The sequence below is a fragment of the Salminus brasiliensis genome, chromosome 11 (assembly GCF_030463535.1).
Source record: "Salminus brasiliensis chromosome 11, fSalBra1.hap2, whole genome shotgun sequence".
Lineage (NCBI taxonomy): Eukaryota > Metazoa > Chordata > Actinopteri > Characiformes > Bryconidae > Salminus > Salminus brasiliensis.
In genome coordinates this window covers 21,220,832-21,247,324 of record NC_132888.1, presented here as the reverse complement: position 1 = coordinate 21,247,324, position 26,493 = coordinate 21,220,832, and the positions used below count along the sequence as shown (strand labels likewise).

The 26,493-nt window shown below is 40.5% G+C and overlaps 1 protein-coding gene across 7 annotated transcripts in view; it reads left to right on the top strand.

Moving 5' to 3' along the window:
- The first annotated feature begins 15,429 nt into the window (after window positions 1–15,429).
- Window positions 15,430–26,493, top strand: part of ncam1b (neural cell adhesion molecule 1b) — a 106,706-nt gene continuing 95,642 nt past the window's right edge. For 3 of the 7 annotated variants that reach the window (XM_072692151.1, XM_072692150.1, XM_072692149.1), the window contains exon 1: window positions 15,438–15,922. In XM_072692151.1, the coding sequence (XP_072548252.1) occupies window positions 15,871–15,922 (52 nt within the window). In that variant the 5' untranslated portion in view covers window positions 15,438–15,870. Of the gene's footprint in view, window positions 15,923–26,493 lie in introns of all 7 variants that reach the window. The other 4 variants (XM_072692156.1, XM_072692155.1, XM_072692154.1 and 1 more) reach the window with 3 other exon arrangements.

Sequence of the window (26,493 nt, the reverse complement as noted above, 5' to 3'; positions counted from 1 at the left end):
TACATACAATACTAACATCCAACCATCCACATGGGTTACCACAGCAACCATTTGGCAACCATCTGAGAGACCATAGCAATTGCCTAGCAACCACTAAACAGCACCACAGAAACTGCCTAAAATTGCATTGCAATCACCTTGCAACACTGTCGCACCCATTTCACAAGCACTTAGCAACCCCCTGGGATACCATAGCAACCACTTACTAACCACCCAAACACCATAGCAATCAGCTAGCAACCTCATAGAAACCACATGGGACAACATTGCAACCACTTACTAACCACCTAAACACCATAGCAACCACCTAGCATCACCTGGGATACCATTGCAACCGTTTAGCAACCATCTAGTAAACACTTAGCCATGCTGTAGCAACCACTCTCCATAAGGGTATGCTCAAATTGCAATTTGTATTTACTGCAGTGGAGAAAAAGTGAATTACACTCCACACCTGTAGGGGGTGCGCAGTAGAAAAAAAAACAAACATAGCAGTTCTCAAATAATTCTGCTTTAACTGAGCCGATTTTTTTTTACTAAAGTTTTGTTCAGAGACCCCTTACTCCTCTATGTTCCCCACTCTGTGTCCTGTGAACACAGTACTGGTGGGGCGGCAGATTTGCTGACAGAAGGAGATACAGAAGAGCAGACAGTGTCAGCGTATGAGTCTGTAGAATCACAGTATGATTGGAAGGATTCCCAGTCAGTGGTGCTCCAACAGTTCTGGAGCATTTCCACTCTCTGAGTGTAGTCCTTTTTGGGCTGTCTCTCTTCAGCTGTGGTCTGCATGCAGGTGCCATCTACATAATTGCTGAATGGAACACCAGAGGGAGAGCAATAGTGCCCTTTAATGGTGAAACTGTAGTTTATCAGGTATACCTGTACACATACAGATACAACCCTGACGCTCCAGGTAATGTGGACACATTAACCAAGAAAATGGGGAAAATTGAGTGTGGCATGATTGTTGGTGTCAGATGTGCTGGTTTGAGTATTTCTAGAACTGCTGATCTCCTGAGCTTTTCAGCTTAACAGTCATGAACAGAGATCTGAGAACAGTGGAAGACTAAAGAAGCAAAATCTTGATTCTGCTGAGGCACAGATCCTGGGGTCAGAATTAGGCACCAACAGCATGACTTTATAGATGGTGGAGGTGGTGTAATAATGTGGGAAATGATTTCATCAATCATTGCTTAAATTCTGCAGTCTATTTGAGTAGTGTTGCTGACCATGTGCATCCCTTTATAACCACAATTTACCATCCTCTAACGACTACTTCCAGCATGATAATAACGTTGAAGACGACCCGTGGCTCTGCATTCTGCATCAATCGCAGGGGCCTGATGGTGCGCAAAGGAGGAACAGCCCGAAGCGAGGTGCAGTAATCAAGTCTTGAAATGACAAGAAACTGAGCAAGCAAGCAGAGGAAGGATACAACATTCTTCGGATGTTGTAAAGGAGAAATCTGCATGACTGAGTTGGATTTGCAACATGAGTAAGGAACGATAGCTGGTCCTCCATGACAATGTGCTTTGAGGGAGTTGCCTATTGCCTTACTCACTCAAGGGCTGTTACATCACAATGATATACACACAGTACTAACATCCAACCATCCACATAGGCAACCATTTGGCAACCACCTAAGAGACCACTATAGTAATTGCCTAGCAACCACTAAACAGCCCCATAGAAACTGCCTGAAATTCCATTGCAACACTGTGCACCCATTCGACAAGCACTTAGCAACCCCCTGGGATACCATAGTGACCACTTACTAACCTCATAAAAGCCAAATGGAACAACATTGCAACCACTTACTAACCACCTAAACACCATAGCAATCACCTAGCATCACCTGGGATACCATAGCAACAATCTAGCAACTACTTAGCAACCATCTAGTAAACACTTAGCCACACCATAGCAACCACTTGGCAACAGCATAGCAACCACCTGGGATTCCATATCAATAACACCATCATTTGTCATATTTGTGTGAAATACTATCCACGTGCTTCTTTCACAGTTTCGTGTCACCCAGCTTGTCAACAAATGCACATGTACAGCTACACCTGTAGTGGGAGCCCAGTAGAAAAAAAAACAAACATAGCAATTTGTTCATATAATTCTGCTTTAACTGACCCGATTTCTGAAGCAAGGCTTTGTGCTTCTGTAGACGGAGTGACCAGTGAGTTCTCAAAGGAGATGGCTAGGTCATTGTGAGGTCCAGTAGTTCCAGGGATGTGCAGCAGCTCTGTCTTGCTGGGGTTGACAATGCACCATTGCTATCTTCCCCGTCATCGGATCTGAATCTAACAGAAGGGCTTTGGAATGTGGTAGAACAGGTGTGTGTGTGTGTGTGTGTGTGTGTGTGTGAGTGTGTGTGTGTTGGTGAGAGACAGGGAATTCATAAAAAAAATAATAAACATGCACATTCTATACAATGTGGATTCAAGGGCTAGAAAAGCCTCATCCACATCACGTGCAGTCTGGTATCTAACTAGAAGTGGGACCATGTCTACACGGTCTTTTCCTGGTCATATGAGAAAATGGTCTACTACCTTCAAAATATTATAATTACACATTTTTTGTTCTTATTATATTCTATTTGTATATTTTCAGTTAACACTTTGAATTGGTGACAAGAAAGACTGTAACAATGGCTCCTCCTCTAGGCCTCAGCTGGTATGGCACAGGGACAGTCGATGTGCTTTGCCTAAGCCCCACGCCACACCTAAACAGTTTGTGAAGTCTCTGTGAAGTCTCTGTGATATCTCCTGTGAGTTCTGTGTGTTCGGGTTCTGGTTTTGAAGCGTTTTTATGAGACTGGAGTTGTAACTAATCCACTCTGCGCAGGCAGCCTGCCTCTAACTATTCACTACATAGACAGACAAAACATTAACGTGAATGATATTTTTCCTGACCGTCATTTACTGATAATACTGATCATTACAGCAGTTCAGGTTTGGCTGGACACTGGTAAAAGTATAACTTTTAGCAGACTACTGCAACTCTCTTCTGGCTGGTCTCCCTCTGAGCACCATCAGGCCCCTGCAGCTTATCCAGAATGCAGCAGTACGGGTCGTCTTTAACGTTCCTAAGTTCAGGCATGTCACTCCACTGCTGCGTTCTCTCCACTGGCTTCCTGTAGCTGCCTGCATCAGATTCAAAACCCTGACCCAGGCCTACAAAGCCAAGAACGGACCAGCCCCTCCGTACTTGATGGCAATGCTCAAAAGCCGATCCACACCAAGAGCCCTTCCAGCTTCAAGTACGGCTCGGCTCGACCCGCCATTCCTCAAAATCCACGGAAGACAAGCGTCCAGGCTTTTTTCTGTCCTGCGCTGAAGTGGTGGAACGAGCTTCCCCTGGAGCTTCCACAGACTGAAGACCCACCTCTACAGAGAGTACTTGGGCGAATAGTAGAGTGGTCACCATACTGACTTGTGTTTAGTAGTGTCTAACTAGCTGGGGTTATTCTTGGGTAAATAGCAAAGCACTTTTGTAAGTCACTCTGGATAAGAGCATCAGCTAAATGCCTTCAATGTAAATAAGGTCCTTGAGGTACTTTTCTTAAGGTGCTTTTGAGGAACCTTCAATGAACCTTTGTTTTCTTTTAAAAACCTTTTCTTAAAAGTTCCTCAAAGCATCTTCCAAGAGTACTTGTTCAAAGTGTAGTGTTTTTGTATTTAGTAGTATTTAAGATTAGAGGTATATTTTGGATCCTAGCCATTACAAACTAGCTAAGGATATTGAGTAAATATATAGATATCTGAGTAATAGATATCTGAGTCACTCTGGATAAAAGCATCTGCTAAATACTGTAAACAGAAAGTACCTAACCAACACTCAACTGCATGTTTGTTTGTTTTTTTTATTATTTATTTTTATTACAAAGAACATTTATATCCCTGTGTGTGGCAAATAATATTGGGCACTGGTCTTAATGTAAGAAAATGTAGCATATTTGATGGAAGTTTCATATGAGTCTACTTGGATGCTTTTTAACAACATTTTTGAATGAAATTTATAATGAGTAAGTCTTTTTGTTTTATCTTGGCTTCAATTATTACTTTATTACCATTAGTGGTATTAATTAGCATTTTGATTGTGACAGTATTCAAATGAAGCTCAAATCTAAAGGCAATGATTCTATAGAGAACCACGACAAATCAAAGAATTGAATGCTTAAATTGATCTTTGTCTGGCTCAAGGGTTCTTGAGGTTGGTGGAAAACCTTTTAAAATGGTTCTATATAGCACCAAAGGGGGTTATTGAAGAGCCTTTTTTCATTATTATAAAGTCATTTTTGCTTACAGAGCAGAATATGAATACTTGGACTCCTATGTTTTTACCTAGAGTTCGGTTTTCCCTGTGCATTCTTTCTTCAACTGATGCTATGATCATACTTTTACATGCAGATCAAGTTTAAGGTCTCAGATGCAATCAAACAGTTACAGACCATAAGGGCTTTTGAGAACCTCCCTGTTCACACTGACCAGAAGACAGAATGAGGGCTGCATACTAATGAATAGCATGAGTAATGTCACGCACTGGCCTGATGTATAGAGCTATTAAACCAGCAGATGGCGGCAAACACTTTTTGCAAGTCATCATGCAACATTCTTCACTGCTGTTAAACTCCTTTAGGGGTGAGAAACAGCAGCATAACAGCAGATTACAGCATCAGTAAAATCTTATTAGGGACCACAACGATTGACGACTGTGTGAAAAAAGCCAGGTGAAAAAATGAGGGCACCTTATATATACATTTGTTTTTTTTAATATACATAAGCATATGGATAATGAATCTTCATTTGAACATGTTGAGAGATGGAGGTAATATAACTAAACAAATAAAACTGAAGAAATGTCTTTTAATAAATCATCTATAAAATGGAATGAATAGAAATGCAGTTTTTAATCGGCTGCAGATGATTAGAACATCTTTACAGGTGATTTTGGAGGAGCCTGTCTTACTTAAACCTCAGTTTGGTTTGCTCTCGTTTGTAATCACCCTACCAAAATCAAAAAGCTCTCTGAGGCCTTCAGAAAGGAGGTCGTAGATGCAGATGAGTCTAAGAAGGGATTTGAAAAGATCTCAGAACACTTAAAAATCAGCCACTCCACTGTCAGCTAAATAATTTACAACTGAAACAACTGCCAAACTGGCCAGGTCAGACCCTCCTAGCAAGTTGGACCCAAGAGCAGGCCTCAATAAGGGTAAAGAAGTCCTAAAATGTCGTCACAGGACCTAAAGATCGATCTAACCACAGCTGATGTCAAAGTATAGCATTGATCATCAGATAGAGACCAAACCCATTTGATTCTCATGTTTTAAACAAGACAGTTTCCTCCAAAATCCTCTGTGTCTGCATTCTAATCACCTGATTCCAGCTGTCTGGCCATCTCTCAATACTGTTCAAATATAGATCAAATCATAAGTGTTTAAATATATTTAAAACAGTCAAAGTTTTTTGCGGGGTGCCCTAACATTCTCCTATGACTGTATGTAGGTACAATAACAAGTCCCTTGCAATTTAAGGCCATTAGCCACTTCACTGGAAACACCTGGTCCACCTTACACAAGGGTGAAGAACTCTTTGGAGGGTCAGAAACCTGCACAGTCTGTTCATGCCTGGTCCTCAGATCCCCAGCCCTAACCATACTGGTGTACAGACTGTTGCCAACAATATCTGCTGGTGCATTATTCGTGTTAGTCATCCTCCTCAGCAAAGGTCAGTTTCTGACCACAGAGAGCCTCTTGGCTTGATATTTTTGAGTGGTTAGCAACTCTCAGCTTAGCAGTGACACTGGTGTGAATAGAAAATCCAGGAAACAGCAGCACACACCTCACTATTTCACTGCTGCGTTGAGCATGGTCCACTACCCAAAAATTGCCATGTCAGCAGAGGTCCTGTGGTCGGAAAGTGACTGATGATAAGTGGTGAAGTGGAGCGTGATAAATTGTGCATGAGAACAGATAGGCTATTGTCTGTAAACGTACACTGATATAGTGGACCTGTAAGATAGAAGGAACCCACAAAGTGGCCACTGAGTGAACTGAAAAGGTAGGTGTCTCTAATAAAGTGGATGGTGCTACAAAGTGTTTTGCTTAAATGCAGAATGAGGCCATGCTCATTAGGAGGGGAACGCCAAGGAAGAACTCATCACCCTTAAGCTGACTGCATTTTACTTGAGGGAATAAACCTGGATCATCATCTTAGCATTAAAATGCTATAAAAACTTTCAGAAATGATCTGTTTTAGAGGGATGGCTAATATACATGTTTTCATTATGTGAATTTGTATCTCTCAAACTGATCTCCCAATCTTTTTTCTTCCACTCCAGTAGCTGGAGTCCACAAAAGTCATTTTCCACAAAAAGGGAATTTATTCGCTTTGAACTTTTTCATCTGACAGAGTCTGACTATTAATATGCTTCCAAAATAGCTATGTTCTAACATGCTGTGATAAAAATGAGAATACGTCTCTTCAAACTCCATCCAAACACACCATAGATTGTCTTTAGCGTTAGAGAGATTGATGCTTGCTGTGCCGTTTAAAGAGGATTTTTTTTACTGGGAAGTTTTTGAGACAAACACATCTGATTATTTTAATACAATGACATTCACAAGCTGTGAGGAATGCCTATAGTGCTTCACAAGGTTCTTGAAGAATGCTTATTATGCTTCATAACAAATACTTGTATGTAAATGTGACATGCTTCAAATGTGTTACAATAAATGTTTCATAAGAAATGCTTCATAAGCAATGCTTCATCCACTTCATAAGAAATGCTTCATAAGCAATGCTTCATCCACTTCATAAGGAATGCTTTTTATGCAATGCTTCATCCACTTCATAAAGAATGCTTTTTATGCAATGCTTCATCCACTTCATAAAGAATGCTTTTTATGCAATGCTTCATCCACTTCATAAAGAATGCTTCATATGCAATGCTTCATCCACTTCATAAGGAATGCTTTTTATGCAATGCTTCATCCACTTCATAAGAAATGCTTCATAAGCAATGCTTCATCCACTTCATAAGAAATGCTTCATAAGCAATGCTTCATCCACTTCATAAAGAATGCTTCATATGCAATGCTTCATCCACTTCATAAGGAATGCTTTTTATGCAATGCTTCATCCACTTCATAAGGAATGCTTTTTATGCAATGCTTCATCCACTTCATAAGGGATGCTTCATAAGCAATGCTTCATCCACTTCATAAGGGATGCTTCATAAGCAATGCGTCATCCACTTCATAAGCAATGCTTCAACCACTTCATTACGGATGCTTCATAAGCAATGCTTCATCCACTTCATAAGGGATGCTTCTTATGCAATGCTTCATCCACTTCATAAAGAATGCTTCATATGCAATGCTTCATCCACTTCATAAAGAATGCTTCATATGCAATGCTTCATCCACTTCATAAGGAATGCTTCATATGCAATGCTTCATCCACTTCATAAGGAATGCTTCATAAGCAATGCTTCATCCACTTCATAAGAAATGCTTCATAAGCAATGCTTCATCCACTTCATAAAGAATGCTTCATATGCAATGCTTCATCCACTTCATAAGGAATGCTTTTTATGCAATACTTTATCCACTTCATAAGGGATGCTTCATAAGCAATGCTTCATCCACTTCATAAGGAATGCTTCATAAGCAATGCTTCTTGAAGAATGCTTATTATGCTTCATAACAAATACTTGTATGTAAATGTGACATGCTTCAAATGTGTTACAATAAATGTTTCATAAGAAATGCTTCATAAGCAATGCTTCATCCACTTCATAAGAAATGCTTCATGAGCAATGCTTCATCCACTTCATAAGAAATGCTTCATAAGCAATGCTTCATCCACTTCATAAGGAATGCTTTTTATGCAATGCTTCATCCACTTCATAAAGAATGCTTTTTATGCAATGCTTCATCCACTTCATAAAGAATGCTTCATATGCAATGCTTCATCCACTTCATAAGGAATGCTTTTTATGCAATGCTTCATCCACTTCATAAGGAATGCTTCATAAGAAATGCTTCATAAGCAATGCTTCATCCACTTCATAAAGAATGCTTCATATGCAATGCTTCATCCACTTCATAAGGAATGCTTTTTATGCAATACTTTATCCACTTCATAAGGAATGCTTCATAAGCAATGCTTCATCCACTTCATTACGGATGCTTCATAAGCAATGCTTCATCCACTTCATAAGGGATGCTTCATAAGCAATGCCTCATCCACTTCATAAGCAATGCTTCAACCACTTCATTACGGATGCTTCATAAGCAATGCTTCATCCACTTCATAAGGGATGCTTCTTATGCAATGCTTCATCCATTTCATAAAGAATGCTTTTTATGCAATGCTTCATCCACTTCATAAAGAATGCTTCATATGCAATGCTTCATCCACTTCATAAGGAATGCTTTTTATGCAATGCTTCATCCACTTCATAAGGAATGCTTCATAAGCAATGCTTCATCCACTTCATAAGGGATGCTTCATAAGCAATGCTTCATCCACTTCATAAGGAATGCTTCATAAGCAATGCTTCTTGAAGAATGCTTATTATGCTTCATAACAAATACTTGTATGTAAATGTGACATGCTTCAAATGTGTTACAATAAATGTTTCATAAGAAATGCTTCATAAGCAATGCTTCATCCACTTCATAAGAAATGCTTTTTATGCAATGCTTCATCCACTTCATAAAGAATGCTTTTTATGCAATGCTTCATCCACTTCATAAAGAATGCTTTTTATGCAATGCTTCATCCACTTCATAAAGAATGCTTCATATGCAATGCTTCATCCACTTCATAAGGAATGCTTTTTATGCAATGCTTCATCCACTTCATAAGAAATGCTTCATAAGCAATGCTTCATCCACTTCATAAGAAATGCTTCATAAGCAATGCTTCATCCACTTCATAAAGAATGCTTCATATGCAATGCTTCATCCACTTCATAAGGAATGCTTTTTATGCAATACTTTATCCACTTCATAAGGAATGCTTCATAAGCAATGCTTCATCCACTTCATAAGGGATGCTTCATAAGCAATGCTTCATCCACTTCATAAGGGATGCTTCATAAGCAATGCGTCATCCACTTCATAAGCAATGCTTCAACCACTTCATTACGGATGCTTCATAAGCAATGCTTCATCCACTTCATAAGGGATGCTTCATAAGCAATGCCTCATCCACTTCATAAGCAATGCTTCAACCACTTCATTACGGATGCTTCATAAGCAATGCTTCATCCACTTCATAAGGGATGCTTCATAAGCAATGCTTCATCCACTTCATTACGGATGCTTCATAAGCAATGCTTCATCCACTTCATAAGGGATGCTTCATAAGCAATGCCTCATCCACTTCATAAGCAATGCTTCAACCACTTCATTACGGATGCTTCATAAGCAATGCTTCATCCACTTCATAAGGGATGCTTCTTATGCAATGCTTCATCCATTTCATAAAGAATGCTTTTTATGCAATGCTTCATCCACTTCATAAAGAATGCTTCATATGCAATGCTTCATCCACTACATAAGGAATGCTTTTTATGCAATGCTTCATCCACTTCATAAGGAATGCTTCATAAGCAATGCTTCATCCACTTCATTACGGATGCTTCATAAGCAATGCTTCATCCACTTCATAAGGGATGCTTCATAAGCAATGCCTCATCCACTTCATAAGCAATGCTTCAACCACTTCATTACGGATGCTTCATAAGCAATGCTTTATCCACTTCATATGAAATGCTTCATAAGCAATGCTTCATCCACTTCATAAAGAATGCTTCATAAGCAATGCTTCATCCACTTCATAAGGGATGCTTCATAAGCAATGCTTCATGAGTAATGATTCTTACGTTTCATAAGGAATCCTTCATGAGTAATGATTCTTATGTTTCATAAGGAATCCTTCATAAGGAATGCTTCACATGTTTCCTAAAGAATGCTTCATAAGGAAGGCTTGTTAATTAATGCTTCATGAGTAATGATTCATATACCTTACAACAAATTATTCCAAGAACATCTTCATATGTAATGCTTCATATGTTTTATAATTAATGCTTCATAAGTACTTATTCATATGCCTCACAAAATTATTCTAAGGACTGCTTCATATGTTTCATAAGAAATTCTTCATTAAAATGTTTCATAAAAAAAATAATCCAAGGACTGCTTTATATGCTTCATAGAAGATGCCTTTTAAGGAATGCTGCATCACTAATGTATCATGCATCAACACTGTATCTCCATTTTTGTTATTTTTACTGACATGATGACAAAATGACTTGGAGCTAAATCTACATTTTACATTGAATTCCATCGTAAGTTAGGGGTTTTGCAGGCATTTCTGCATATGCTTCATGAGGAATGCTGCAGGAAATGCTTCATATGCAGAATGTGTAAAAGGATTGCTTCAAATGCTTTGTAGGGAATGTGGAAAGAATGGATCTTCTGTATAACAGAGATTGATGCTGTTGCGCTATGATGCTTTTGAGGAAAGCGTGTCTGATCCGGTTATTCTTATTTAATGATGTCCAAGTTGTCTAGAGAGAATGTTTCATAACCAGCTTCATTTCAGCATGCAAACTGTTCAGAGGCCAGTCGTGCTCAGCCTGGGAGCGCGAAGAGCTTGAGATATGACTCTAAAGCACAGACTGATGGATATCTGCACAGACTGATAGATTTGGCTGCCAGTAACAGTGCTGGATTGCAGTAAATGGCATCAGGTCTTATTCTCAGTCTGGCAAAAAATCTGGGACCTGCCTGCCCTCCCTCTGAGGCCTATAGTCTATACCCTGCAAGACGTCTCACATGACAGCACCACCCAGCCTAAACGCCATGAATGCTCCTGGCTGAAACGTGATAGGAAAAGACCTTTTCTTACAGGAGGAACATTTAAGCCACCCAATTGTTGCTTAAGCTTGAACCCGATGACAGTGATCATGGCAATTATGGTACGATAATAGTTATGATATGAATCCACCATGCTTTTCCCACCTGAAGTCCTTTAGGAGGACTACAAATATTTGGCACAGTGCCATAAAGGGACCACTACCGGTTCCTAGAAGAACCTTTCAAATGAGTCATTACAAAGGAGAACAAAAAAGAGCTTCTTCGATGGGATCATGTTTGGCTAGCTGTTTCCTATTCATTGGAACACCTCCAGTACATCAGATCGGTGTATCTGAGGCAGTAGACGATGAGCTACTATGCATGATTTATCTGTTCCATCCTTCAGTACTTCAGCAGTGGTCAGATTCTGACCACAGAGCTGCTCCTGCCTGGATATTTTTGGATAGTGAACCACTCAAATCTCATCCCAGTGGTGAAAGCGTAAAACATGCCACTGTGTTGGCTACACTTGCATGGGAGCACAACGCCTACTGCCATGTCAGTGTCATGGCAGTGCTGCATTGGGAATAGCACATCTCTACAACAACATCTGGTCAGCAGTGGTCCTGTGGTCAGAAAGCGAACCAGTGATTAATGGGATAGAAGGTGGCTGGTATGCCTCTGAATTTTCTTCATTATTCAGCAGCTGAGACGTAAATGGCTGTGTTCACTTTACCAGCCTCATTAATCAGGCACATCGCCTCCATCACCAACAGCATTACAACAGCGCATGTGTACAGGCCAAAAGTTGCATGCAATCCGATCTGACGTTTACATTCGGGCCTGATCATCTCGAATGTTGTTTGAGTGATCCGATCACAATCCGATTGCAATCCAATCACAATGCGTCTGTGGTGTCTACATCTGGCTTATTATGCGGACAAGTGAAATCCGAACGTGATCCCTTCATGTCACATGCTCAAAAAATAGATACCTATCCGATCTAGGACCACATATGAAAGTGACTCAAATCTGATTATGAAAGATCGGATTTGACATGTCCACACAGCCCTGAAAATAAAAACAGATCTGTGTTAGATCACATTAAGGCAAGCAATTTTGCCTCTGTTTGAGTCACTTTAGCCTGGTAATGTGAATATAGCCAAAGCCAGCCAGTCAGTCAGTCAGTCAGTCAAAGTCAAAGCCAGTGGTTTAGTGTGAAATACTCTGGTTCTTCAGAATTATTCACAGTGTTGGCGAAGGGAAAAAGAAAGTAATCTACCTCACAGGAACTTTTTTCACATTAAATAGTTATGACTACAGTATCTGATGCTTGAGGCTTGTTTTACTATGGATTTGAAATAAAGATTTTGTCAGAAAATAGATTTGTTGTTATATTTATTTTATAAGATGATTTTTAAGCTGACAGAGGGGTACATGAAGCAAAATAGTCCACCAATCTTTTAAAAACATGCTCAAGTTTCCCAACAAAGCACCCTCTCACATCAAACTCACCTGAAATCTTTTTTGGAAACAGTAGATTTTTTTTTTTTCAATGGCAGTCCTATATAGTGGACACAGAAGGTAAGTGCCCCCCATAAAGTGGCCAGCAAGGGTGAGCACATAGTAGCTGTGTCTAAGTGGATGGTAAGTGTAGGTTACTTGTTTGTTTGATTTGTGTTTGATGAAAGAAGAGGAAAGCACAGTGCAGCATTATTTAAATGGTAAAAAGAGCCTGTTTCTATTGAGGACTGTGTAAAAAACATGCTGTAGGCTGTAAGTCTTGCCTATTTTTAAGCTGCTGTTTAAGCCAATATTGTTCTTGAATCGACAGGCCACATGGAGCTCCTTTTTGAGGCCAGAGTCCCCTCTCAGCCCTCAATGGGAGACAAAAGAGAGTATCAGTTCACTGATCCGTGAGAGAGATCATTATTTAGAGAGAGCCAAATAAAGCTCGGGGGGGCTCAGGCCGCCCTCAGAACATTTCGAGAGCTGTTTCTTTGTCTCTGGCATATAACACATGCAGGCGAGCTCAGGAGCCTGCTTCAGCAAGATATACTGTTGACGTCCACAGTATAGAGCGCCGGCATGTGCAGAAATAGACTTGAATAGAAAAATGCCAATAAAATTACGTTCCAAAAGCTACTGAGCATCTAAGGTGACAAAGTGGTTGTTTATAAAAGGTGTGGCCACAAAAAAATACTGAGGCCACAAATTAGATTTCCAGTGGCCTTAAAATAATATATTGAGGACAAATATTAATATATTAAGGCCACAAGAAAATACACTATATGGACAGAAGTATTGGGACACCAACACATTACACCTACATGAGCCTTTTTGACATTCCCATCCTAAACCCATAGGCATTAATAATGAGTTGGTCCCCCATTGCAGCTATAACAGCTTCCACTCCTGTGGGAAGGCTTTCTGCAAGATGTTGGAGCGTGTCTGTGGGAATCTTAGCCCATTCATCCAAAAGAGGGCATTTGTGATGTTAGACACTGATGTTGGACAGGGGGCCTGGCTCACAGTCTCTGTCCTAGTTGATCCCAAAGGTGTTTAATGGGGTTGAGGTCTGGGCTCTGTGTGGCCCAGTCAATTTCTTCCACACCAGACTCACCCAACCATGCCTTTATGGACCTTGCTTTGTGCTCTGGGGCACAGTCATGCTGAAACAGAAAAGGGTCTTATCCAAACTGTTTCCAGAAAATCGTACAGTTGTCCAAACTGTCTTGGTCGGCTGATGCATTAAGATCTCCCTACACTGGAACTAAGGAGCCTAGTCCAACCCCTGAAAAACAACCCCATAGCATTATCCCTCCTCCATTAAACCTTTCACAGTTGGCACAATGTAGTCAGGCAGGTAACGTTCTCCTGTCATTCGCCAAACTTAGACTTGCGTGATTCAGACTGCTACAGAATCCAGTGGAAATGTGCTTTACACCACTCTGTGTTGTGCTTGGTGATGTAAGGCTTGCATGCAGCCGCTCGGCTATGGAAACCCATGCCATGAAGCTCCCGGCACACAGGTTTTGTGCTGATATCAATGCCAGAGGAGGTTTGGAAATGTGTCAGTAGAGCATTGGCGACTTTTATGCACTATACTCCTGCAAAGACAGACTGATTTAATACACCTGTGGCAATGGGACTGAATGATACACTTGAATTCAGAAATTAGAATGTATGTCCAAATACTTTGGTTCACATAAGCTGCGTTCCAAAGCCAAGGTAGGGTGCCAAGGTAGAGCAGGTCCTCTGAAGGACTGTTCTATTAAGACTCTTTCTTAGTAGCCTATTGGTGATGTCACCAGAAAGGGCCCGCCTCCTACAACTGCCGTGCAAAACCTGGGTGCTTACACTCATAAAAACTAACATTTTAAAACAAACTCTGATCTGGAGGCTGCGTTTTTTTTTCTTCCATTTTCCGCCATTTTCTTGGTGCTGTTTAATTTTTCCCTTCATGTTTGATGTGTGCATAGGCTGTGGGTAACTGAGGGCCGAGAAGGATACATCAGTTGCATCCTTGAAATCGCTCCAAACGTCAGCTGCATTTCTAGGCTGTATATGAAGGCTCCTTCACTTTGGAACAGCCATCTATGACGCAGCTGCCAAGAAAAGCAGCCTAGGCTTTGGAAAGCAGCTGTCGTGCATATGGAGACCACACAATAATATATTATGGTTGATTATATTAAAAATGTATTAAAGCCACAGGATAATTTATTGAGGCCAAAAACTACATTGAGGTAAAAAGACAAAAAACTGAGGCCACAAAATAATACATAATGGTTGATAATACTGATCACGTTGAGGCGACAAGATAATTTATTGAGGCAACAAGATAATATATTGAGGCAACAAAATACATTTTTATTCAAAAAGACAAAACAGAGGCCACAAAATAATACTTTATAGTTGATAATACTGATCATGTTGAGGCATCAAGATAATATATTGAGGCCAAAAACTACATTAAGGTAAAAAGACAAAAACCTGAGGTCACAAAATAATATATAATGGTTGATAATACTGATCATGTTGAGGCCACAAGATAATATATTGAGGCAACAAGATAATATATTAAGGCAACAAGATAATATATTGAGGCAATCAGATAATATATTGAGGCTACAAGATACTATTTTGAGGCCATAAGATAATTTATTGAGGCCACAAAATACCTTTTTATTCAAAAAGACAAAAAACTGAGCCCACAAAATAATACTTTATAGTTGATTATACTGATCATGGCGACAAGATGATATATTGAGGCCACAAAATACACTGATGCAGAAAGATGCCACAAAATAATACAATTAGGCCACATAAGAATAAAAGGGCCAAGATATAATATATTGGAGACATAAAATTACTGTGGCTTCAACTCATTATTTTGTGGCCACTACAAACGTAATTGAAGGCCTCAATATATCATCCTGTGGCCACGCCTTATTAAAGTCAACCACCATGTCCCCCCAGGGGCTCTGTACAAACCGGCAGGCCACGGTCGTATCCGAAAGTCCTGCTGTAACATTCCCTGCATATGAAACCCAGGCACGGAGCTCAGGCAGCCACTTTCATAGGGAAATCCACTCACACAGCGCCATAAGCAAAGCACTGCCAATGATGATGATGATGATGAGGATGATGAAGCCGACAGGCTGATCAGACGGGGTCGCCTGTGCTTGTGGACGCAGCCCGAGGCTGGCTGAGCGCACTATTTTCCCGACAGGCGCATTAATCCGCCGTGTGTGCGGAGGCTGCATCGTGCGCGCGCTCCGCTCCCCGCGTACAGGCGATGCTATTTTAAACCCGACTCTCTCCTCACGCCTCAGCAGCCAGCATCTCCACCGAGAGCCGCGCTAAAACAACAACAACAACAACAAAAACAAGCAAGTTGAGGCAACTTCCACTTAAATAAGGATTAACAGTAATAGCCACCACAGACAAAATCATACCCGCGTCCGTTTTTTTACCAAGTGAATGCAATGTTTCAGACCACGGAGATCATCCTGGTGTTTCTGTTGCTCGGCAGCGCAGGTAAGATCCGCTTAAACCTTCATACGTTCAGCTTCAGGTCCGCTTTAAGGAGCATTTCGGCTCTGGGGTGGGGTAGTTAGATGAATTACGACTTGCAGCCGGGGTTTCTGCTCACGTTTTAATGAAAGCGGCTTCAGTGGTCCGGTATCAGGTGGGTCGGTGGACCTGTTTGAACTCAGCGGGACCGTTAATCCCTCGGGGTGCTCTATCAGACTGAGCAGGCTAGCTGTTTACATCAGCGAGCTCTAGTTCCTTTAATTGGGTGGTTGAGCCTGAATTTGACTCCGAAGATTTTAGCTAAGAAAAGCTAAACGTAACCCCGTTTTTTCTTCCTTTTTAAGCCGTTTTTCTTAAGGCAGTGCTGGCTGTGTGCGCTGGACTAGGTTAGCTGGCTGGCTAGTTTAGCTGGACTGTTTTCGGCGAGGTTTTGACAACACAAGGGTTTCCCTCCTGTCACTGTGGTTAGACTGGGAGCGGATCAAGGAGGAAGCACTGATTAGGATTTAATTGGTAGATGCAGCTTTAATAAATCTGCTTAGCTACTAGCTGGGGTTGTATTTGTCGTAGCTAGTGTCCTAAAATCTGTTTATATAGTTAGCGATAGCTAGTTAGCGACAAGAGTCTGACATGTGCCTGAAGCTGATCAGGGCTTTTGCCTTATAAGCAATTAGCCTAGAGTCTCTCAACCCCCCTAAAACCTGTAGCTATAAATGTGTAAAATAGGGCACAGTTGATGTCCACGGCCTCTGTCCACTCCTCGGTCACTGCAGCGTGTAATTAGGACGAGATTAGCTCCAGTTTCTCCGACACTGCACGCACATGTCCAGTGTTATTTAGGTGACAGGCGTTGGGGGAGATGAGTCGTAAACGAATCGGTTCTTAGAATCGGTTCGTTTTATCAACCGGTCAAACCAGTTCGCTGCAGGTCAGTTGAATCCAACTTTTTGTAGTCCTTGTGTAAAAGTTCATATTTAGCTAAAGCCAAACTAATACTCAAAATAGTAACTTCAGTAATAATCACCACAGCGTGTCCGTTTAAAATGTGCTAATTAATATATTATTTTTATCTGTCTGTGTTGTGCACATGAGGGATGTAATAGCGAGCAGAAGTAGCGAAAGCAGACTCACTTGCGGAATCGACTCCCAGCGGGGTCGATTTGGCTTGTGCATCAATAAATGACACTCAATTCGTGCCCTCGTTCAGTTCTAAAGAATCGGTTCGTTAAATTGATTCGAGCTTCCTGACACCGAGTCGGTCCACTTGCTGCACGCGAGTAACGAAGCCAATCAGGGGTACGGAGACGTTTGAGCGGGAATAGTCCACTGCGCGTATTCCAGCCGAAAATGACGTAGATGAGTTTTTGTTAAGGCACGACTGAAAGGTCATGGGTGGTCGTGATGGGTGGTCATGACGGCGCTGGGGGTTTCTGGCTCTGCTGAATGGTGAATCGTTCATGTATTTCGTCGCTGATATGACGTATACGATTAAAGACTGGGGGTTAAATGTACCGCTTAGATCGTGTTCAGAGTAGTGACGTCATACGGCGCTGTATCGTAATACTGACGCTGTTGACACCTGTGCTTAAAGAAGTAGTTCATCAATATATCATACTTACACAATTGTCCCCTTATAGTCAGCCAAAGCATGTGTGGGGTTGGAAATTTGCTTCTTACACTTTGCATTTGAGCTATGAGGCTAATATTTCTAAACTGGTAATGGAAGTCTATGTCACCCAAAATCTTTATATATATATATTAGGCTTTTAGCTCCAGTGCATAACTGAAGAGGCTGGTATCAGACACCAAACATGTGCTTGTCAATCTACATTTGAGATGTGAATATGTATTTGTTTATTATTTTAAATGTATTTTTATATGTCGTAATAAAGATACTTCATGCAATGATGAATATAAGAAAATCTAAAAAAAATGTTGTGCCCCTTAAGGTGTGTTAAATCAAACTAGTATCTAATCTGACTTGTTTCTTGCCCTCCATCTGTATCTCCATGACATCTGTGTTTATTTAATTCTTTCCGGGATCTTCAGCGAGGATTGAGATAACATGGGAGGTGTTAAGTAGTCACATGCTCTACTGCCCCAGGGCTATAAGGATGAGTCATCTCTGTGATGTAATCTCCCGATTTGCTGTTTAGCTCATTGTGTGTCTCTTAATTAGCTCTGGTAGAAGCAGCCCCCTTCGACTCTGGGCCTCACGAGAAGAAAAAAACACAGTAAACAAGGCGTAGATTAAGGCGTCTCTGATTCTGAATCGTGGACAGATGTTATCCGCTTGTTATCTCGCGCAGATTCCCTGTTGTTTTCTCCCTCCGAGGCTTTGTGACCTAGACTTTTTATTCATTTTCTGAAGCGCTCGGTATTTACATTGCGTGCTGCTCTTCACCTCAGAGTGAGCAGAGCTTCTGACTGGGATCGGAGACGTTCTCGTGCTTGGGGAGTTCCAGTCACAGTTCAGACAGGCAGAGTTCTAAACGATGCAGAAGATGCGGCCATGAGGGTCAAGGCTTTAGAAATCCTTCTTAAATAAGAGGTGTGTTTGAACCAGTGGCTGTGGTTTAGAGCAGTGAAAACAGCTCTGCATGCTTCAGTAAAGATGCCAATGTAATAGAGTTGTGGTCTGGACCATAGTATTGTTACTGTAAGCCTGCTTGACCATATGGTCACCCTTTAAAGCTGACAGACGACAGTCAGATACCCAGTATATTCTCAATCTGTGTTAAGCTTCCTGGACTTAGGCTTTTCTTTCACACAGAGGCGCTGAACTCTGACACAATTCAATTTCCTAATAGCATATTTTACTTAGACTGGATCATCCATTAGCCAGCGTGCTGAACCATCCATCCATTCAGCTTGTTATCTGTGTTTCTAGTCAGGATTGTGGTGGGTCCAGAAATCATTGGGCACAAGGCAAGAATACCCTCTTGGCAGAATCACTCTGAACCAGTTAAATGAGAATGAACATCAGAATTGAATGGTATTTTGGCAGGAGCCGAAACACAATCAGAAAGATTTTATACATTGCATATAACAGTTTATTCCCATAGAGTCATATACAGTATTACAGCTGCAAAAAATCCATCATCCATTACAGACATTGATTTGCCCACTTCCAAAGTGAGTCAGTGACACCAGTTCCTTCAGTTAAGTATAGTATGGTATACAGCACAGTATACCTAGAAGCTTGTTTCCCTAATTCAGTAGTTAAAGTACTGAAATCCGTTTGAGGTTACCTTTGCTTTGGGACATGGTGCATCATCATGGTGCATCATCAAGTAGCCATTAGAAGATGGTAAATTGTGATCACGAAAGGATGCACACTCAGACAGGCTGTAGCATTGAGGAGATAATTGATTGATGCCAAGAAACCATTCCTCAAACCATTACACCCCTTCTACCAGCCTGGACTGTTGATACAAGATAAAAATACCAGGACATCGCTTCACCAAGCCTTCACTATAGTGGGTTCACAATATGATACTATCTAAATTTGAGTGAAGATAAATGATCATTCATTTGCTTAATCTGCTAATGAGACTAGATCTGTTAGGTGGGAGAAGTGCAGCGTACTGCTTTAGATATCATGGTTAACTGAATGTTCCTTGTCTAATGATTTACATTATCATTATTAATATGATCATTATCATTAGTATGTCATTGCATTGCAATGTCAGTATTTTTATCTATTGCCACACACCCACAACATAACTATCAGCTAACGGCTTCAGTTTCCAGCTCCAAACTAGAAATGTATAGAAACATTTAGATTCTAACCTAACTTCCTAAACCTTTTCAGTATCTGTGATTTTTCTAAATGACTGTTTCTGTTCATTATTAAACATATACATATTAGTCATGGTCATTAGTCATTAGTCATGTCTTGGAAAAATGCAGGAAAAATGGGCAAGCGTAAGAAGATGAGAAACTTTGGCAAGTTGTGATGGATGGACAACTGGGTCAGAGCATCTCCAAAATGGTAGGTCTTGTCAGATGTTTCCGGTATGCAGTGGTCATTATCTACTAAAAGTGATCCATGGAACTGACAACAGGGTCACAGCACTCAAGGATCATTGATACAGGACTTAAAGGATCTGTTGCTAACGTTGTCTTGTGCCAGATAGCACAGGATTCCTTCTGCAGTCCTGTGCCTTGACAGGTGAAGAACTGTTTTGGTGGCTGAAGATGGACATAAACAATATTAGGCATGTGGTTTTAACGCTATGGCTGATTGGTGTATGTGAGCATCAGAATTAACATGTTCTCCCTCTATCACTTGCAATGCTTCTGACACTGGAAGGGTGAAGACCGACACACGCTTCCTCGGGCACATGCACAGCCAGCAAGCGCCCCTTTTTATGAAATGTTGCCAATGCAACAGTGCAGGACAACCAGCGCGCTCAGAGGAAAGCGCTGTGTACCAGGCCAATTGAGCCTTCTCTGATGATGGCTAGCAGCATTACCGGGTTAATCTGGTCATAGTGACAGCTCTTTCTTCCGCTGGACAACGTGGGGCCTTAACCTTTTTTTTTTTTCATTTTACTGAGAACATTATGTTGATGTTAGAATGCAAGAATGGTAATGTTAAAAATTGGTTCCCCTCGGAGGGAACTAATGTTTTTTTATTTTTTATTATTCCATTTCTGCCTTGCTGTCAGTGCTATCAGGAACGACTGCATACTGAGCTTCACTAGAGCTGTAGAGCCATACATCCATGTGTTTTCAGTTCAGCTGTGCTCTGTTTGCTGGCGCATTAAGTCTCAATGGACAGAATGACAATTCCTCTGAGATGCTGTTGCTAATGTCTTGGCGTGCTGTGGTTACTACTGGAGACAGTTTGCAATGACAGCATGACAAGTCCACAATAATTGAATCGATTAAAACATGTAGGTCCACTAGTATTCTGACACCACTTATTCCAGTCAAGAGCATAGAACTGACCTGAAAAATGTTGTTGCAGCAGTAGAACATGTCCTATAACTCAACTCAGTGTCATGAGCTGGTGCTGTGGATGATATCTGGTATTCAGATTCTTCTCACAGTGCATCTTGTGAGCCAAACTGGTGTTTGCTTTGCTGACCCTTGAGGCTCTAAGTGGATTAATTGCATGATTGATTACTCCTATCTGATATCTTTTAAATGCAGTCAGTACTCTTGGGACTGAAGGCTAAAGTGGCTCATCAGCCTGCTAGTAGCGAACCTGTTGGCAAACGTGGGACTGTAGTAATGGGTAAATCCAATGATTCTGTTGCAGATTAACAGGTGTTGGAACACAAGCATGGTTTAAAGAGCTTGAATCCTGCACTATCTGCTCATGATATTTGTGTAGTTCTATGCAGCCACTACAGTCGTAATTCATTTCCCCATGATATGGACTGTCTGACTGTAAATAGCTAAGCGTAAAGTTAAAGATGGCACAATTTGTTTCCATCTCTTACATTTTCTGTAAAAGCTTGTGCACTTTGCATGGTCAGTACTTAGAAACAACCCCTATTTGGCAAGTATCACAACTTGTAACTCGCTTTGTAGCAGTTTAAGAGTCTTTAAATTCTTTGCTATTCATAGTTTTTCAATGATGTTTAGGTTGGGGCCCTGTGTGGGCCATGGCAGAACCTTCAGCTAGTGCCTCCTGAAGTGCTCCATTGTGTATTTGCCAGGATTTAATTGATTTAATTGAATTACTTTACAAGGAAGATGTTTCCCATGCCACTGGCTGCAACACAAGACCAAAGCATCGATCCACCCTGTGCTAAACAGTTGGAGCAGTGTCCTTTTTCTCCAAACATACTGTTGCTCATTGTGGCCAAATAGTTCAGTTGTATCTTCATTGGTCCACAGGACTGTAACAACTTATGATAGTAAACTTTGTGGTGAGGATGCAGGGAAGGTTTTCCTCTGATGATTCTTTCAAGAAGGTCACATTTGTGACTGCACAGGTAGTGCCGCACAGTAGAACAGTGTAACGCCACTTCAGAGCCTGCTAAATCTTAGAAGATCTTTTGCCACTGTATCTATAAAAGGAAACAGTGAAAAAAGATGTGTCTGAAAAACTCACACTAAGGAAGACCTTGCGTAGAAGACAATAAGTCTTCATCAGCATCCAACACTGTACTGGGTAGTAGTGATCGCTCATTATCTTGTCTCAAGAGGAAGTCTCTGTTACTCATCTCACATGAGAAACTAATGTTTTCCTTGATTATTTACACTGATTAAACATTTTTTTTTAAATGTATTCCTCTGTGTACTGCTAAACTGCTGAGCTATGGAATGGTTTTGTCTCTTAACACCACCTAAAAAGGAAACCTACAGTCACATGTTAAATTTAAGATTTGCTTTAATTTGTCTTAATTAAGTAGGAATGCACGTTTCGGAACCAGGCTGACATAAGCTAGAGTACCTTCAGTAAAGTAGAATAGTACAGTTACACCTCCACCATTGCTGTCCTCTCATTCCCATCCTTAAGTATCCGCCTTTGGCAACAGGCTGACTTTTAAGCACTCCTATTTAGTCGTAGCAAGGAATGAAGTAGAATACATAATTACATATATGAGCAAAAATGCTTCACAGGCCTCTTGAAAAGAGTCATTGGCCTTGGATTGTGATTTAACATAAGAAAAACTCACTTTGTCACAAGTGACTTTTCATCCCTCCCTAATGAAAAGAGTGGTGATTGAGTTTCGTCATTTGTCTTCACAAGTAAGGGTGTAGAGGCCATGTGATGATAGGCATGTCTTTCTATCTGGGCATGACCTGACGGAGAGGAGTGAACGTCACGTGCAACGGGAGTCTCTGGGGGCGAGCGCTGTGTGTTTCTATGAGGCGTCCTGCTTCACAAAGCGATTCTCAGGGGTATATCTCTTCTGCGTGGCCTAACCTTTGACGTTAAGACCAGATGGCACGTTCAGTGCTACAGGAAAAGCACTACTTTTGGAAGAGGAAATAATAGTGTCATAACTAAAAAGAACAACTTGTAGTATTCTTGTGGCTTTGCCTTGAATGTAGGGAAAACATGCCTGCTATCTGAGTATAGACATTTGCATTCCTGAAATAAGAAAGGGAACAGTGTGCTTGTAATGTTGCCTAGTCAGATATCAAAGCTAAAAAGGTGCATTAATGTAGGCCGTACAACTGCCCAGCTGCAGGCAACTTTTAAATTTGTTGACCAGCAGCAGTCAGTAACTTTACCATTGCCCTAAAGGCTCACTTTGGAGCGAGCTGCTACAGCAGTGAGTTCTCCTGCCCAGTGCCTGCTCTGCTGCAGGGGCAGAAAACTCAAAACATTAACATGACAAAGAGCTCACTCTTTAGGCATAACAGTGCTTGGCTGTGTTGGCTACATCTGCGGCAGTGCAGTGTGGTATGTCACCTTTTGAAAGGAAGCTGAAACAGTCATCACGGTGACAGTGAGGCTTAAGGAGAGGAGAGCTAGTGTAGGAGGGGATCCTAACGGGCAGATTTTTTGTCCACCTTTTTCTTTAGATATGGAACAAATTTATGTTTTTTTCCAACAAACACAATCCAATAAAACTGAATGGTGTGAAATGAATGGTGTATTGTGAATTTTGGCTGTATTGCTTACCCCTCACTCTAAACAAGCACGGCTGCAACAACAACGCTGGAGTTATTCTCCAGCCTCTTACTGGAATTTTCAGTTCCCACCCTAAACAGAACTCACTGGGGGATGAATGTTATTGCGGCGCTGTTTTACGGTGGGCATTTAGCTTCATATTGAGAGAATAGAGCACAGTTAATGTTTATTGTTTATTTCTTTCTAATTGTATAAATAATAAATAATTTTATATCCGTCAGATCCAGTCAATACATGCTTTGGGATCCTGAAGTGTCATCACTTTATTAAAACATTCAAAAAACAGCTAGGATAATAAAATTTAGCACCAGATTTATGATTTGATCTTGTCTACACTGGAGATGCACCAATCCAACATTAGGATCAGATATCGGTCCCGATATTAACAAAATTAGCTGGGTTGGGTATCAGATAATTAGGCCCGATCCATGGAACAGATCCTTTCACTTTAATTGGTTGGTGTGAGACTGCACTGAATGTTTAGATGTTTGCAATTTTTGATTGCTGCTTGTATATTTGACCAAGTTTCTTATTTATTCTCAGGTTCAGCTGCTAGATTTTACTTTGAATTACGCTATTTTAAAAAACAATGAGCTACTTACTTTCAGTTTTGGCTGATGCATTTTATGTATTTGAATATATTTTAAGAAGTTTGACTTTTTTATTTTGAATTTGATGTTGAGGCAAGGTTCTGCACAATTGTTTATTTTAGTGACAAAGAAATAGCAGTTTGGTACATTTATATCTATGTGTTAATTTGTTATATTTTGTTTTACAAAGTTTGTAAAGTAATGTTTAAGTCAATCCTGATGCCTTAAGTCTCTCCCACATGGTGAGGTATACAGTTTATTAATTCAACAATATTTGATCGGTATTGGATATCAACTGATTTGCAAAGATTATGTATCTGTATCGGTATCAGAACTGAAAAAGCCAGATCGGTGCATCCCTAGTCTACACAGTTCTTGCCTGTTGATTCCCCGCACTGTTCTACAGATGATGTACAGCTGAGCTTCTGAGTAACGGTCAAATTTTAGAACTGCTGCTGCGCTGTGCCAAAAGAGCTCTCTCTGGGCAGAGTGCTACAGAGAGCCAGCACTCACTTGCGAAAGGGTTAACTTGCTTTTTAGATACACTTTTACAGCACTGGCACTGCTACTGACGCAGAGGTTGTTTATGTTTCCATGGTGATGCCACTGCCAATCTTTCTGCAATCTGATACGCCCTCTAAACTGCATTAATGTATAAATATATATTGAACATAACATTGGTAGATGCTTATTTTGTGGCACATCTTAAATATTAAAACAGATTTTTTTAAATATTTAAAACAAGAGCACCACTCCAAAATCTTGACCTGGGCAACCCACCAGTATCTTTCTCTTTTTTGAGAATGCTCATCGAGAGTATTTATAGCTTTGTGTGAAATATAATTGTTATCTTATACTTTGTATCTTTCTATTCTACCTTAAATGGTGCAAAAGTTACCTATGTTTTTATTCTTGTTTCTGTACAGCAGCCAGAATATAACTGCTGTGTGTGTAAGTGCAACAGAATCAGAAACTGCTGAATAAGAAACCAACCAACCAAGTTGGCCTACAATGCTTTTATTCCTCTGTCTCTATATTGTGTGTGTGTGTGTGTGTGTGTAAAATACTGGCCACTGTTGCGTTACCCTTTCTTGCAGTGACAGTATTATACATTTTGTTTCTTTTTAGATCCTTTGTGAGACATTTTTAATGGTAATTCATAAATACACTATGAAATGCACCCATTGCTGACACAGATGTGCAAATGCACAAACACTGAGCTTGACTAATCTCTGTAGACTTTATGTAGTTGATAAACATGAAACTATTAGCGCCATACTTAATACTAGGCAAGGGCTAGAGGGGCATAAAGCCCCCCAGCATTGAGATGTCATGGTTCTGTACAGAGCTTTTGTCTTTACTGAAGAACCTTAGAAAAACATTTTTTTGGGTGTGTAATTCAAGATAAATACTTTCCATTTTCTAAATGTCTCTGCTCCAAGCTTGTTCAAGCATTCTGACATTTTCCTGGCCACATTCACCCCCTAGCCCTGTCGGATGATAAAAGAAGACACATTCCTAAAATGCATAATGAAATAATGCCATAGTAAGACTGCCCACTTGGTGTAATCCCTGCCCACACTGGTATAATCGTGCATCACTGCCAACATTATACATAGTATTATACAGTATCCTTGCTCATGTCAAAAAGCCTGTTTACAGTGAGTTAGAACTGGAATTTATACCAGCTAACTAAATATACAAGCTATACAAACTAAAGTGTTACTCTCTTTACATGAGCTTAGGAGTAACCAATGCCAACTTAAAACATATTTAAAACCAGCTATTGTTAAATATTAAGACTAACATTATATTCAAACAAAACATACAGAATACACAATACAGAATGCTGGAATGATGTTTTTATATTCAAAATGATTAGATTAGTGCTGTTGTAAGTAAGGTATTTGATATAAAATGTACTGACTGTGACACTGACACCAGGGTTAGGGGTCTAAGAGTGTGCAGAGTGATTTTTTTCTATGATTGTTTTGTTTCTAGCCAGCCATAATGCAAAAGTAAAGATGTGGTGGGAGTGTATTTCCTCACATTGTTTAGGCATCATGGGCAAAAACAGGACAGAAAATAGAGTGATTTCTGTGTTAATGGCACCTGAGGACACTTGAGTGTATATGACAGAACACAGTGGTAAAAACAAGGGATCGGAACTGAATACCTCATCCATAAAAAATATCTGGACCATCCCCAGTCCGATTCACTAGACCAATACATCAGTCTGCCCATAACTGAGTAATTAAGTCTTTGGTTTCTCACCAGTATACTACACACCCCTAATGTACATGAATTATTGTACAGTGTCGAGAGTTTCCCAAACGTACTTCCTCCCTCAAAACACCTCTGGCATGGCATGAAGCAGTCTG